General features: G+C 40.8%; 2 protein-coding genes across 2 annotated transcripts; one reads left to right on the forward strand and one right to left on the reverse strand.

Annotated features, from left to right (window-relative positions):
- Nucleotides 1–3,560: 3,560 nt before the first annotated feature.
- On the reverse strand, nucleotides 3,561–9,210 carry sh3gl3b (SH3-domain GRB2-like 3b). Its single transcript, XM_084733862.1, has 9 exons — nucleotides 9,024–9,210; nucleotides 7,559–7,627; nucleotides 7,357–7,429; nucleotides 7,084–7,227; nucleotides 5,918–6,051; nucleotides 5,589–5,747; nucleotides 5,318–5,421; nucleotides 4,881–5,005; nucleotides 3,561–3,840 (listed from the first exon to the last, which is right to left on the reverse strand). Exons 1-9 carry the CDS (start codon nucleotides 9,114–9,116, stop codon nucleotides 3,629–3,631), a joined length of 1,113 nt encoding a protein of 370 aa, XP_084589988.1. The 5' UTR covers nucleotides 9,117–9,210; the 3' UTR covers nucleotides 3,561–3,628.
- A 1,017-nt stretch (nucleotides 9,211–10,227) lies between these two features.
- Nucleotides 10,228–13,946, forward strand: commd9 (COMM domain containing 9). Its single transcript, XM_084734167.1, has 6 exons — nucleotides 10,228–10,324; nucleotides 11,167–11,283; nucleotides 11,919–12,058; nucleotides 12,884–12,918; nucleotides 13,412–13,515; nucleotides 13,667–13,946. Exons 1-6 carry the CDS (start codon nucleotides 10,271–10,273, stop codon nucleotides 13,796–13,798), a joined length of 582 nt encoding a protein of 193 aa, XP_084590293.1. The 5' UTR covers nucleotides 10,228–10,270; the 3' UTR covers nucleotides 13,799–13,946.
- Nucleotides 13,947–14,136: the final 190 nt, after the last annotated feature.

Genomic DNA, 14,136 nt, shown 5'->3' on the forward strand with positions numbered 1-14,136 from the left:
TCTACAGCGACCTGTTTGACGTCTCAAGTCAAAGGCAAAATTATAATCTGAGCATTTTTTTTATTCATTATGTATTTGTTTAACAAGTAAAAGTTAAAGGGTAACTTTGGTGGTTTTCAAACTGGACCATATTTCCCATGTTTTTGTGTCCAAGTTCACCTTCTTCTTCTTTAACGAAGCCCTTTTCTATCACTGACGACCACCAGGTCATATTTTATGGATGTTTTATATCCACAGAAACATTGTGTTGCGTTACATTACTAGTTTTTACGTTACATTATTAAGTTTTCTTACACCCATTAAAATGAGAAAGGCCTCCAGACACCTTGAGAAGGTTTGGCGACCCCTAGTGGAACCCACTGGTCTCAGTGTCAAAACCAAAGTTACCCTTTAAACGAGTCCTGACCTGAGTCTCATAAAGCTTCAGATAAAGTGCCGACCAAGTTACAATAAGTTTGCAATAAATACATGCACAAAGTGACCGACACTGATGATTACTGCCATCCACACGTTAGTCTGAGATGTAAACTACATTTATTTAACAGTATTTTTTATTCATACTAAACATTGTACCGAGACAGAACTCTGCATAAAACAGTCTGTGATCTGATGTTATTAAAAATGCAGACAGCATCAGACTGATGTGGCTGCATTTCTTGGTTAACACTAAATTTTACAGGTCCCCAGTTTCATGGTAAGTAGGTGGTAATTAGCAAATAACATATTTAAAATTGATATGAAATCACCCCCAAATTAGGTTTCTAACTAGTATCTAACATCTGCTGAGCAGGTCACTAAATTAAAGATGTTGCAGCTTAATTTCCAACTAATTTCATAACATGTTGGTCTGAAACCTCGAACAATGAGTCATTAATGATTCATCAGTCAGAAACTAGAAATTAATTTGATACAACTCACTTCAGTTTAGTGGCTCAATCAGCAGACGTTAGACAAACACGCTGGAAATGAAACTCTAACCATTCACTTACAAAAATGGAAATTTGGGGTAAATGTTGGGGTCATTTCAAGAGAACGTGGCTGCAGACCTCCAACCTCCACGGTTCTTCTTCTCCTGTTTTTTTTTCATGTGAAGGCCACATTATGAGTTTTCGTGGTTTGGTTCTTAAAAGTTACAATTTGCACACAAATAAAAAAAAGCATGTCCACATCATTTCTTCATGATCTATTTTAAAAGGCTAAATGCTTCACACAGTATTTTAAATTGCATCTTCGCCTCGTCCCACTTCATCATTAAGACTCTTCACTACAACTGACTGTTATTTTTATTCATGAATGGAAATGAAACGAGACAAACAGAGGAGGGAGAAACTGATGATCGAGTCTTAAAGGTAACCCCAGACCCGTGAACGATCTGATGAGTCTATTAATAACTTCTGTGTTCATTAAAAACACTCTATGATGTGACGAGTCAACGCACTGCGTGACCAAACGTCACCTTCAGACTGGGCTGCAGGATTTATGAATCACAGTTTGTGAGCTAAACTAAATCCAGTGGTAACTTTAGTTTAGCTGTTTGTGGAAGAGGCAGACAGGTACTGTGGATTCACCTGTCTATGATCGACCTCACACTGAGGAGCTGCTCTCACGAGGAGGTCCGTCATGTTCTCTGTTTTTATTTTTTACTTTTATTGGTGTGTTCTTCAATAGACTTTTATGATATTTCATGAATAAACTTTGTCTATATTTTTTTAATCCAGTTTTAAGAATGAAATAGTGATTACGCAGAATGTGGTCTTCACACAGGAAAAAACAAAAATAAACATCTTCTGCTGTGGAGGTCATGTGTTTCCTGTCACCCGTGGAGGTTGGAGGTCTGCAGCCACGTCCCTCTCCGTAATTTGGGGGTAATTTTGTTAATTACCTCCGTCTTCCCGTAAACCTGGGACCTGAAAAACAAACTCATTTGTCAGGTGAGTTTAAGTCTTAAGGACTCTGGTAGAAATGTGCAAAAATGTGAAAAGAGCAGTTTTGTGCCAGAAATGAAGGTGAAAGTCTTAAAGGGAAACTTGTTCTCCTGCTCACCTGTACAGGTGTGTCCCACTGACTTTAGACAAAGATGGACGACATGACAGCTCCTCTAAAGTGAGTCCAGAACATCCAGATGGCCCCTGGTGGCTGGCTGCGGTATAGGCCATAAGCCCCGCCCCCTCCATGTTATCAGATGGGAAAAAGTCCACATCAATTAATGCTGATGTTTGTTCAAATGTTTATTTTTCTCACCGGTTTGGTTTTAATTAGTTTTTCAGTAATGAATCAACATTTTCTGACATTTTATGGACCAAACAACTAAATCAATTGATTACCAGATTGATCACTAGTTGAAAATTTTTACAAATTTTGAACTGACAGCATCGTAACAGGATTAATTAATCGACTAATCAAAAAAATAATCAACAGATTAATCAACAATAAAAGAAATTGTTAGTTGTAAATAGGGATGATAATGATCAATGATCAATTAATTGTTCGTTAAGAATTTGATCAATCATATAAAATTTAATTGATCTTTTATCTGAAATATGTAGCTCTTAGAAAACAGGGTTCCAAAAGGGTTCTTCCTGGAGGGCTGGGGTTCTACCCAGAACAATTTGCTTCTGAAGAACCCTTTTTGGAAGAAAGGGTTTGTCAAGGGTTCTTTGTAGGAACATTTTCATCCAAAGAACCTTTTTTAGAAGAAAGAGTTCTTCGAGGATTGTTGAAATCTTTGAAGAACTCTTTCAAGGGTTCTTTGTACCATAATACAAAAATGTTCTCAGTAGAACCTCCTCGTTGGATTCTTGTTAGCACCTTTAGAAAGGTAGAAAGGTTCTTGATAGAACCTCCAGAAAGGGTTCTAGCTGGAACCACTGCACCATAAAAGGGTTCTCTGTAGAACCTCTCACAGGGGGTTCTAAGTGAAACCTTTCACAGATGGTTCTAGGTATAACCCTTTATGTAGGGTTCTAAGAAGAACTCTTTGAAAGGGTTCCAAGTGAATTTTGGTAAAAAGTTCTAACAGGAGCCAAAAATGGTTCTCCTATGGGGACAAGCTGAAGAACCCTATATGGTTCTAGTTATTAGCTTTATTTCTGAGGGTGTATGTAACGCTGTCAGAGAACGTGGAACATGTTGCTGTGGAACTAGAACTTTGATTGAGGGGTTGTTTGGTAAATGCATCATTTTTAAGGTTTCAGTCTGATTAATTAATTTTACCAATGATTGATTAAGGAAAGCGCTGACAGTTTGCAGCCCTGGTGGGCGGGGCTTAGACGCCACGGCTCTCCAGTGGGAGGAAGCGGAGACACGTCGTCCATCTTTATTTATATCAGTCATGAGGGCGGAGCCTAAAACTGTCAAATTTACAGACTGAGCCTTAAGTGGCTGGTATTTTAATTTATTTTTTAGAACGTGCGATCATAAACTAAAGTGCTCTTCAGTAGAACCTATGGCCTTCATTTCCTGTAGAACAGACGCATCGCCGTCGGCTGATTCGCTCGTGAAAAAGTGCAAATAAGGAGCTGATGAAGTTGCATATCTCTGAGGCACAAATCAGATCGACTGTCAATCTGATTTCTGCGTTCAGAGCGTGGAGTCTGTGGATGTTGATTTTTAAAATAATAATATGTTGTCATGGTAACGGCAGAGGCACCAGCACATCCACGTAGCTGACGGGGAACAGTCCCGACCGGCTGCCCAGCGTTCCCTCGTACCAGTTGGCGTCGACCTGCTTGGTGAGGATGATGGTGTCGCCCTCGCTGAAGTCCAGCTCGCCGTCGCGGTTCGGGTAGAAGGAGTACATCGCCCGGCAACAGGGCTGATCCAGGACCAGCTTACTGTCAGCTGGGCGGGAGACACCAAGACAGACAAGAGTTAATATTTAATGAAGGACATCAAAGTGTGATCAGATATTTGATATTTGCAGCAACAGCACATACGTGTACACCTGTGTGTTCCACCTGTGTGTTCCACCTGTGTGCTCCACCTGTGTGTTCCACCTGTGTGTTCCACCTGTGTGTTCCACCTGTGTGTTCCACCTGTGTGCTCCACCTGTGTGTTCCACCTGTGTGTTCCACCTGTTATGTTCCACCTGTTATGTTCCACCTGTTATGTTCCACCTGTTGTTTTTCTGATGCATAATTGTTTTTCCACTTATTGATTAGTCGTTTGGTCCATAAATGATCAGGAAATGGTGAAAAGGTAATCCTGTCACAGTCTTGTTAGTTGAAACAGGTGGAGCGCACCATGCGCTATTTTTCAACTAGTCATCAATCTGGCAATAATCTTTCCACAATCAATCAGCCGTTTGATCCATAAAATGTCACAAAATGGTGAAAAATGTTCATTATAATCTTGTCAGCTGTAAAAAAGGTCCAACCACGTGAAAAGAGGTGACGCACACGGACGTACGCTGGTGAATAAACGCACATGTGCGAATAACATGAGGCAAATATGTGCTTTGCTTTTGGGGATGAACACGCCAGTCATTCTCGCGCCTCTCATTTCCTCCCCCCTTCCTCCCCTTGTCCTGCACACGACTGTTGCTGATTGGCTGAATTAGTGCTGTGGAGTTCAGCCCACTTTGTTTACATCCCATGTCCAGAAGCAGGACTGTGTGGAAACATCAGGATTAGAGTGGCAGACCCCACCTTTAATCTCCATCTTTAATATCTTTTCTCTTTGGAGACTTTCTGTTAAAGTATAAATATCACCTCTGTGTGACGTCTGTCAGTATTTTCTTACCGTAGCAGGAGACGGGACTGCCAGGTCTGGACGGTAACGCTGTGAACTGCTCTCCTGTCACAGAGAGATACACAGAATTTTATTACAAAGAAATGTGAAACCCTGGACGGACTGTTTATATGTTTATATATAAGAGTAACCTGAGGAAACAGCAGCGGTGACAGACGGCTGGTGGTAAAATCCGATGCTGCCGTTGTGTTCGCTTCTGATTCGGATCCTTTTGGACTTGAACCGTCGCTCTGGTTTGTTACTCGCAGCTGTCAGCCTGTTTTCCAACACGTGTGAAAATATGAAAAAGAATTAAAACCAGACAGACACTTTTTTTTTCTCTTTTTGCTCACTAGGCAACAATATAACATCAAAAAAAAGTGTAAGACTCTGAGGACAGTTTCCCCAAATCAAATGTATTTGTCTTGTAAACAAGCATGTTCTTATTGATTTAACTATTTAATTTTGATTAACACCAATAAATTCTATCTATGCTGTACTGGTACACTGTGTTGGGGAGGGTGGGTATTGATGGTCATGCTGGTGCTGTGGTCATTCCTCTGCAGAGATGTGACAGGTGTAGGCTAACCTGGCCTGCAGGTTGCCATGGAGACCCAGCAGGATGCGGTGGGCGTTGCGGTGGAAGTCCAGCAGCGCAGCGACCAGAGCCGCCAGACGACTGAGCCGATCGACCTGCAGGAGGAAACGTGAAACAACAGCTGGGACGACGCAGGGACACTGATGTGTCCGAGAGAAGATCATTTAATATTAATCAGTATGTATTGATTATTACGCCGTCATATTGACTTTTAAAGATCTCCATTTATTACCGTCAGGTAAAGATTGTTGTTCAGACTCACGTCGTTCTGCAGCAGGACGAACATGCTCCGCTCTGCCAGCTCTTTGGACGTCATGAACTTGTTCCAGGCCTGTCCGACCTCTTCCACCGGGACTTTACCTCTCCGTCTCCGCTTGTAGTCGAAGTCCAGCCGATGCCCATTCAGCTTCTTCAGCTGGAACTGAGGAGCCAATCAGGACAAAGATCAGAAATGTTGACGTGGTTGCTGGACATCTGGACATGCTGAGCTGTTTCTCTTCCAGTTAAACTCAAATATGTGAACATTAAAAAATAACCTTTTTTCTTCAATATCTTATGAAATGTTTTGTGTTGTTGCCAGCGTCCTCTCACCCTGATGTCCTTCAGCTCGGTGTTGTAGATGTCCTGCAGTGGGTCGATGAAGGTGTGTTTGACGTTGACATCCAGAGTGTCCCTGGACTGAGCAACCTGCTGCAGAGCTTCACCCACACCAGACAGAGCACCGCCTGGACCACCAGAGGACCAACAGGAGGACAGACAGGAGGACCGACCAGAGGACCAACCAGAGGACCAACAGGAGGACAGACAGGAGGACCGACCAGAGGACCGACAGGAGGACCGACAGGAGGACCGACAGGAGGACCGACCAGAGGACCAACCAGAGGACCAACAGGAGGACAGACAGGAGGACCGACCAGAGGACCGACCAGAGCACCGACAGGAGGACAGACAGGAAGGATGACAGGAGGACCAACCAGAGGACCAACCAGAGGACCAACAGGAGGACAGACAGGAGGACAGACAGGAAGGATGACAGAAGGACCAACCAGAGGACCAACAGGAGGACCGACAGGAGGACCGACAGGAGGACAGACAGAAGGACCAATCAGAGGATGAGGGCAGCATAGACAAACAAAGAAAAAACAGGAAAAGCAAGAGGAGAGTCAAAAATAAAGATGTAAACATTTTCTTCCTGTTTGGTTTCAGTTTGTGTATTTCTGTCTGCAGATTTCTGAATTTCCCTCCAGGGCCAACAGATGAGTAAGACTCAACAAAATGAAACTGACGTGACAAGATGGAAAAGATGACGAAACGAAAACAATGTCAAAGAATAAAAATGACATAACAAGAAGTAAGAATGTAACAAGATGAAACAGACACAAAGGGAGACACGACCACAGAGACATGGTGAGATGGAAAGGATATAAACAACGTAACAAGATGAAAACAACGTTAAAAGACTCTGGTGGACAAAAGCTGAGGTTCACTTGTCTTTGCACAAAAACAGTCATTAAAAATGTCCTTCAGAGGACAACTTTTTACTTGTTCACTTTGAGGACATTTCACTTTTACTGCAGTATACAAGTTGAATCAGTACTTCTACTTTTACAAGAGTCTTGTTTTACTCAAGTACTATGTATACTCTTCCCTCTGTCACTGTTTGTGCTGCGTTACATCTTTAATGTCACATCTTCTTCACCATTTCTTGGTTGTTACCATGGAGATGCAGCTCTCACACTAACTGTCTGGCAGCGTACCAAATTCAGAAGCAGCTCCGAGCTCCTGGCTGTAGTGCAACATACAATCACCCAGAATGCCCTCTGTCTGCGGGTAGCCCACCGACTTCCCCTGTCCTCGGATCCTGGACATGGTGTTGAGCATGCTCAGTTTGGCTCTGTCAGCTGCGGAGACACAAAGACGCTCACTTCAACATGGTTTATACCAACAGATGCATCTTTGACTGTCTGTCAGTCAGGTGTGTTCAGTGAAAGCAGCTGTGGTGCGTTTATGACCGTAGTTTTTTTTAGTACCTGGGTTTGGTTGCAGGAACTCTGTAGTTTTGGACAGCAGCTCAGCCAGCAGAGAGTGGATCACTGTAACACTCTGACAGAGAGACAGGAGGACAGACGCACAGGAAGACAGACAGGAGGACAGACAGGATGTCAGTCAATCCGTCAGTTTGTCTCATCAGTTCAGATCAGATCATGATCTCAGTGCAGCTTTCAGTTTCACCTTCTCCATCTTTAGAAAGTCGTCGTCCATCTTTGTTCCTTCAGCTCCCATCAGCCTCTCATTCAGCAGCTGCAGGAAGTGACATCAATTGTAAAAATATTACATCAGATGTAAGAAGACAAAAAACATACAAGATGTAATTAGACCAAACACACAGACACAGACCAACGTTAGCTACACAGACCAACATTAGCTACACAGACCAACGTTAGCTACACAGACCAACATTAGCTACACAGACCAACATTAGTTACACAGACCAACGTTAGCTACACAGACCAACATTAGCTACACAGACCAACCGCTTACGTTAGCTACACAGACCAACCATTAGTTAGCTACACAGACCAACATTAACTACACAGACCAACATTAGCTACACAGACCAACATTAGTTACACAGACTAACATTAGCTACACAGACCAACATTAGTTACACAGACTAACATTAGCTACACAGACCAACATTAACTACACAGACCAACGTTAACTACACAGACCAACGTTAGCTACACAGACCAACATTAGCTACACAGACCAACATTAACTACACAGACCAACATTAGCTACACAGACCAACCATTAGTTAGCTACACAGACCAACATTAACTACACAGACCAATATTAACTACACAGACCAACATTAACTACACAGACCAACCATTAGGTACACAGACCAACATTAGCTACACAGACCAACATTAACTACACAGACCAACATTAGCTACACAGACCAACATTAGTTACACAGACCAACCATTAGTTAGCTACACAGACCAACATTAGCTACACAGACCAACATTAGTTACACAGACCAACATTAGCTACACAGACCAACATTAGTTACACAGACCAACATTAGTTACACAGACCAACATTAGCTACACAGACCAACATTAGTTACACAGACCAACATTAGCTACACAGACCAACCGCTTTGTTATTTAATTACTTAGAGCTAATTACTGAGATAATCCACACCTGATGGTAATTAATTAACGCTACATTAATTTAACATTGTGATATTTGGATTCAGTTACTGATTACATTTTGTAACAGGTAATCAGTAACTGTATTGTAATATATTTTTTAAAGTAGCTCTAAAGGTAAAAAATGAAAAGTATATTAGCAGTAGCAGTTAGCAGTCATAGTGGAACCAGTAGGCTGGTTATAATGGTGGTACTGGCAGTGGTAGTAATGATTGTAGTAATCAGTAATCAGTAACTGTAGTAATAAAAACAGGCAACGGCGGTTTTGGGTGAACAGATAAACTGCAGGAATATCAAACTGATTTATCGTCATTTATCATCAAAGTCTTTGTGACGTGATGGATCGATATTGTTCTGATGTATTAATGGTGACGCGATGGATCGATATTGATCAGATGTATTAGTCGTGATGTGATGGATCGATAGTGCTGTGCAGCAGCAGGCCCTGTGTCGCAGTAACAGAGGACACACTGAACACAGACATTATTAATCCATCCGTCAGTCCGGTTCGTCCCTCCGGTTACCTGACTGGCTTTATGCAGCTGCTTCTTCATCCCGGACACGGACATCTTCACCGGACACCGACAGACTCCACATCCCGTGTGAGGCGCTCCGTCCCCCGCAGAGACTCACTGCAGAGAGCCGCTCCTCTCCGCTCCGCCCCGCCGGACACACTGTTCAGGTGTTATTATGAAGGCTTATATCCATTTATAACCTCTATCACTGTCACTGTTTATTATCTGTATGTTCAGACACAATAATATACGTTTATTTTTACACAATATATAGACGACTGTATTATTGATTATTATCCGGACTGTAACAATATATCAAATATCATATTTAAAAATGTTTCAGTACCCCACTATAATATTAGATGTTAAATGTTTAATGATTTGTGATGTCAGATTTATTATCTAATAAAAGACTTTTTCTCAGGTCGTCAGTTTTCTTTTTCTTTTAGTCGCAAAAAATATCATATTGTGGATTAAAATCCTTGGTTTCTGGTATTATCCCTACTTTTATTATTGTTGTTAGGGTTAGGCATGTTAGCTTATATTCTGACAGGGTTTATTGTTATCATCCATATATTAAAGGTTTATTTTATTAGTATTTGCTATTATAAATGTATTTATTTTACTTTGATGATCGATCAGTACTGTTAGGAAATGTTATAGAATTTAGCCTATGTTTGCTGTTTGTTTGTTTGTTTGTTTTGTTTTTTTAATTGTCATAAAATGTATAATTGTTGGGTTTAATTTAGTTCATCATTGTGGATTTAGTTATTCAGATTTGCCAGTTCTGATCTGTTGTAGTTTATTTGAAGCCTGCTGCCTTCAGGTGTCAGTAAAAATGTTGGATTAACTGTTAAAAGAGGGAAAATGACAGGAACATTTAATAATAAAAAGCTTTTTGTTACTTTATTTGCTGTTTAATCTTTTTAAATGTGTTTTGCCTCCATGTGCTCTATTGCTCCTGCTCGTTTAAAAAAAACAAAAAAAACCCGTTTAATTAATTTAAATATTTTACATATTTTCTTCATTCAATATATTTTCTCATGTTTTTCAGTTGTCGCTATTAAATCAAATAAAATTATTTAAATGCCTGTTTTTTGCCTCTGGTTTTAGCTCTCTGAAGTCATGTTTCTCGAGTGCACTTCATTTCCCATGAGCAGTGGCGCCGCTATCTGTCACATGACTGTCCCTGGACGTCACATGCCAACATGGCCGCCACTGTCTCCAGCGAACATTTCAACAACCTACAGCTTCTCCTGAAGGTATTGATCGATCAAATCGACACTGTTTAATAACAGTTGTCGGGACATTAAAGTCTAACTGCGTTTCGTGTTCTTCTTCTGTGGTTTGATTAAAGCAGCTGAACGTTACAGTTCTGTATTAGCCTGTTAGCTGCTAATAGCATCAGTATTTTCACAGATAAAAAGCGTTATTATAACCATTATAATACGTCTATGATCAGTTCACAGCCGCTGTAGTGAATCATTAACACACAACTGGTTATTAAATTGATTGGCAACTATTCTGCTAATCGATTAATCATTTCAAAATCAAGATCAAAATCATAAGTCAGTTTTTAAAGAAAAAATGATCTGATTTCAGCTTCTTAAATGTGAATATTTTCAGGTTTCTTTACTCTCTGATAGTAAACTGAATATGTACTGCATTCATACTGAAGTAGAAGTACTTTTAGCAAAAAGTACTTGAAGTATCAGGAGTAAAAAGTACTACTCTGCAGAATTGTCCCTCACAGTTTTATAGGATTAAATCTTTTATAATATTTGATCATTATGAATAATTGATTGGAGGTGGAGCTCCTTTTAACTTTATAACAACAACATAACAACACATCTGGACACACAGGAAGAGGATGGAATATATGATAACTATATATGTATATACATATGTATGTATATATATATATATATATATATATATATATATATATATATATATATATGTATATGTATATATATGTCTGTGTGTGTCTGTGTGTGTGTGTGTGTGTGTGTGTGTGTGTGTGTGTGTGTCTGTCTGTGTCTGTCTGTGTGTGTGTGTGTGTGTGTGTGTCTGTGTGTGTGTGTGTGTGTGTGTCTGTCTTCAGGCTCCGTCTAAAGACGCAGTGAGAGACGTTTGTGTTCAGAGTCACAGAGGTCCGAGTCGGCGTCTGACAGAAAGCACAGCAGCTGCACTCAGCATCCCTGCAGCTCAGGCTGCTCAGGTAACACTTTGGTTAATCTATCAATAATTTTATCAATTAATCCATCAATTAATTCTGTCACTTGACAAATAGGACCAAACATGAGAAGCACATGGGTGTCCACCATGTTTGGACCTGTTGTTCAAGTCTTTCCTGTAACGATTGTTGTTCTTATCAATTAATCTGTCAATCATTTTCTTGATTAATTGTTGATTAATCATTTGTTAGATTGGGCAAAGAAAATGGTAAAAAATGTTGATCAGTGTTTCCCAAAGACCAAGATGATGTCAACAAGACCAGCTCAATGTTAAACCAACCAAACTCCATTGATAAAAGCTGCAATTTTCTCTCTCAGAACTCAGGAGTTGTTGTTCTGCTGCTGCCTCCATCTGTTAGTGTGTTTGTGTTGTTGTGAGACTTGAGTGTTTTTAAAAAGTTTAGTTCAGACTCACTGAAGTCACACAGTAACACAAACACTAACAGATGGAGGCAGCAGCAGAACAACAACTCCTGAGTTCTGAGAGAGAAAATTGCTGCTTTTATCAATGGAGTTTGGTTGGTTTGTACAGAGTGATATTTATCTTATTTATTGGTGTTTTCCTGTCAGAAAAGTCTGTCTGACAGAAAGGTAAGGTGTGTGTGTCTTTGTCCTGCAGCTGGTCCAGTCTCTCCACGTCCTGTCTCACCACGTCCTCTTCTACAACCTCAGCTCTCCAGAGCAGATCCTTGACCTCTTCCCCGAGACGTTCCACTCCAGTCTGAAGAACCTGATCACAAAGATCCTGCTGGAGAACAGGTCAGGATCATTAAATCAGTCGGTTTGTCTGCTTCATATTCACCTTTTTACTGCAATAAAATCAGTGAAACTTTATCTCAGTACATAAAACAAACAAAGGTTTATTTCACAGACATAATTTTCAGTTGTAAAAAAGGTGATAAATTTAAAATAATGTTATTATAAAACTCAGCAAAGTGTAAAATATTCAAAATGACAGTAATATGGTCTGATGGAGCCTCTGCTGATCTCACCTGTGGTGTGTCTGAGCCTGCAGCCTGAACAGGTGAGACTGTGATTTACCTGAGCGGTATGGTAGCCCCGCCTCTCAGTGAGGGAGGCCTAAGCTGATTGGCTGCAGCCGAGCGTATGGTGCTGAAGTATTTGGTCAAAAATGGATCCAGAATTTTCTTTTTAAAATGAAGACAAATAATGTTTTTGTAAATTTGTAACTCCAAACAGGAGCAAAACATTTCACATAACAATAACTTGATTATTAGTTTCATTCCTTCATCACTTTATTTTATCGGATCATAATTCCTGAGGATGGAATATGGCACAAAAAAATCACTATAAATAAATAATAAATATTATTTTATTATTGATGTTTAATTCGTTGAATTGCAGATTTGCCTCGAGACAAATTCCCCTTTTTTCAGTTTAAACCTCTGATTTTATTCAATTTAAAAACTAATTTATTAAAAGTTTATTAAAGGATATTATTCATGAATTATTAATGAGATGTGTAAAATAAATCATGAGTGATTCTTCTTTCTATTGGTCGGCTGAATATGATGTAACAACAGGCTGTAATGACATCACACGTCTCCCTCTGATGTTTTTCAGTCCAACATGGAGGACAGAAGCTCTCAGTCATCAGAGTGAGTCCAAACGATCTGTGTGTGTGTGTGTGTGTGTGTGTGTGTGTGTGTGCGTGTGTGTGTGTGTGAGTGGGCTCTAAACTGTGTGTGTGTGTGTGTGTGTGTGTGTGTGTGTGTGTGTGTGTGTGTTCTAAACTCTGTGTGTGTGTGTGTGTGTGTGTGTGTGTGTGTGTGTGTGTGTGTGTGTGTGTGTGAGTGTGTGAGTGTGTGTGTGGGCTCTAAACTGTGTGTGTGTGTGTGTGTGTGTGTGTGTGTGTGTGTGTGTGCTCTAAACTGTGTGTGTGTGTGTGTGTGTGTGTGTGTGTGTGTGTGGGCTCTAAACTGTGTGTGTGTGTGTGTGTGTGTGTGTGTGTGTGTGTGTGTGTGTGGGCTCTAAACTGTGTGTGTGTGTGTGTGTGTGTGTGTGTGTGTGTGTGTGTGCTCTAAACTGTGTGTGTGTGTGTGTGTGTGTGTGTGTGTGTGTGTGTGTGTGTGTGTGTGTGTGTGTGTGTAGTCTCCCTCCCTCAGCTGAAGGACTTGGACTGGAGAGTTGACATGGTAACCGGCTCAGACTCCATCAGTCGAATGTCCATCCCGACCTGCCTGGTTCAGCTGAAGGTGGGAACCAGCCGTCGTGGTCATGTGACCTGCATGTCTTGAGGTCACATGACTACAGGTCAAAGGTCAAAAGTACAAATGTACCTTTTAAAATAAATTTCTTTACATACAAGGACAGATACATTACATTTGTCTCATGACGTGTTTTCAGATGGACGATCCGTCAGAGGGCGGTGAGTCGGTTTCCACGGTGACGGTGGAGCTGAGCAGGGAGTCTCTGGACACCATACTGGACGGACTGGGACGCATCAGAGACCAGCTGTCCGTGGTCGCTGGGAAATAAGGACTCAAAACGCACCACGGACACGGCTGATTGGCTCGTTTGTGTGATGACATCACAGCTGCTCGACACTGAGATTTTGTGCCACTTGTCTGATTTTTTTTCACCCTGAACTGATGAGTTGATTAATCAGTGAGCAGATTCAGACACACGTGTTGAAATGTTTGGTCCTCAAGTCTTTGTGTCACATAATTTACTTTTTAATATTTTGAGCTGTTGATCATCAGACCAAGAATGAATTCATTTGTGGCAACCTGTGATGGACATTTGTCTTTTTTTTTGACATTTTGTTCAATAAATAATTGATCAGAAGGGTCCAAGCATGAAGCAGTGAAACCGAA

The sequence above is a fragment of the Lutjanus erythropterus genome, chromosome 13, assembly GCF_056507025.1.
Source record: "Lutjanus erythropterus isolate fLutEry1 chromosome 13, fLutEry1.hap2, whole genome shotgun sequence".
Taxonomy (NCBI): domain Eukaryota; kingdom Metazoa; phylum Chordata; class Actinopteri; order Lutjaniformes; family Lutjanidae; genus Lutjanus; species Lutjanus erythropterus.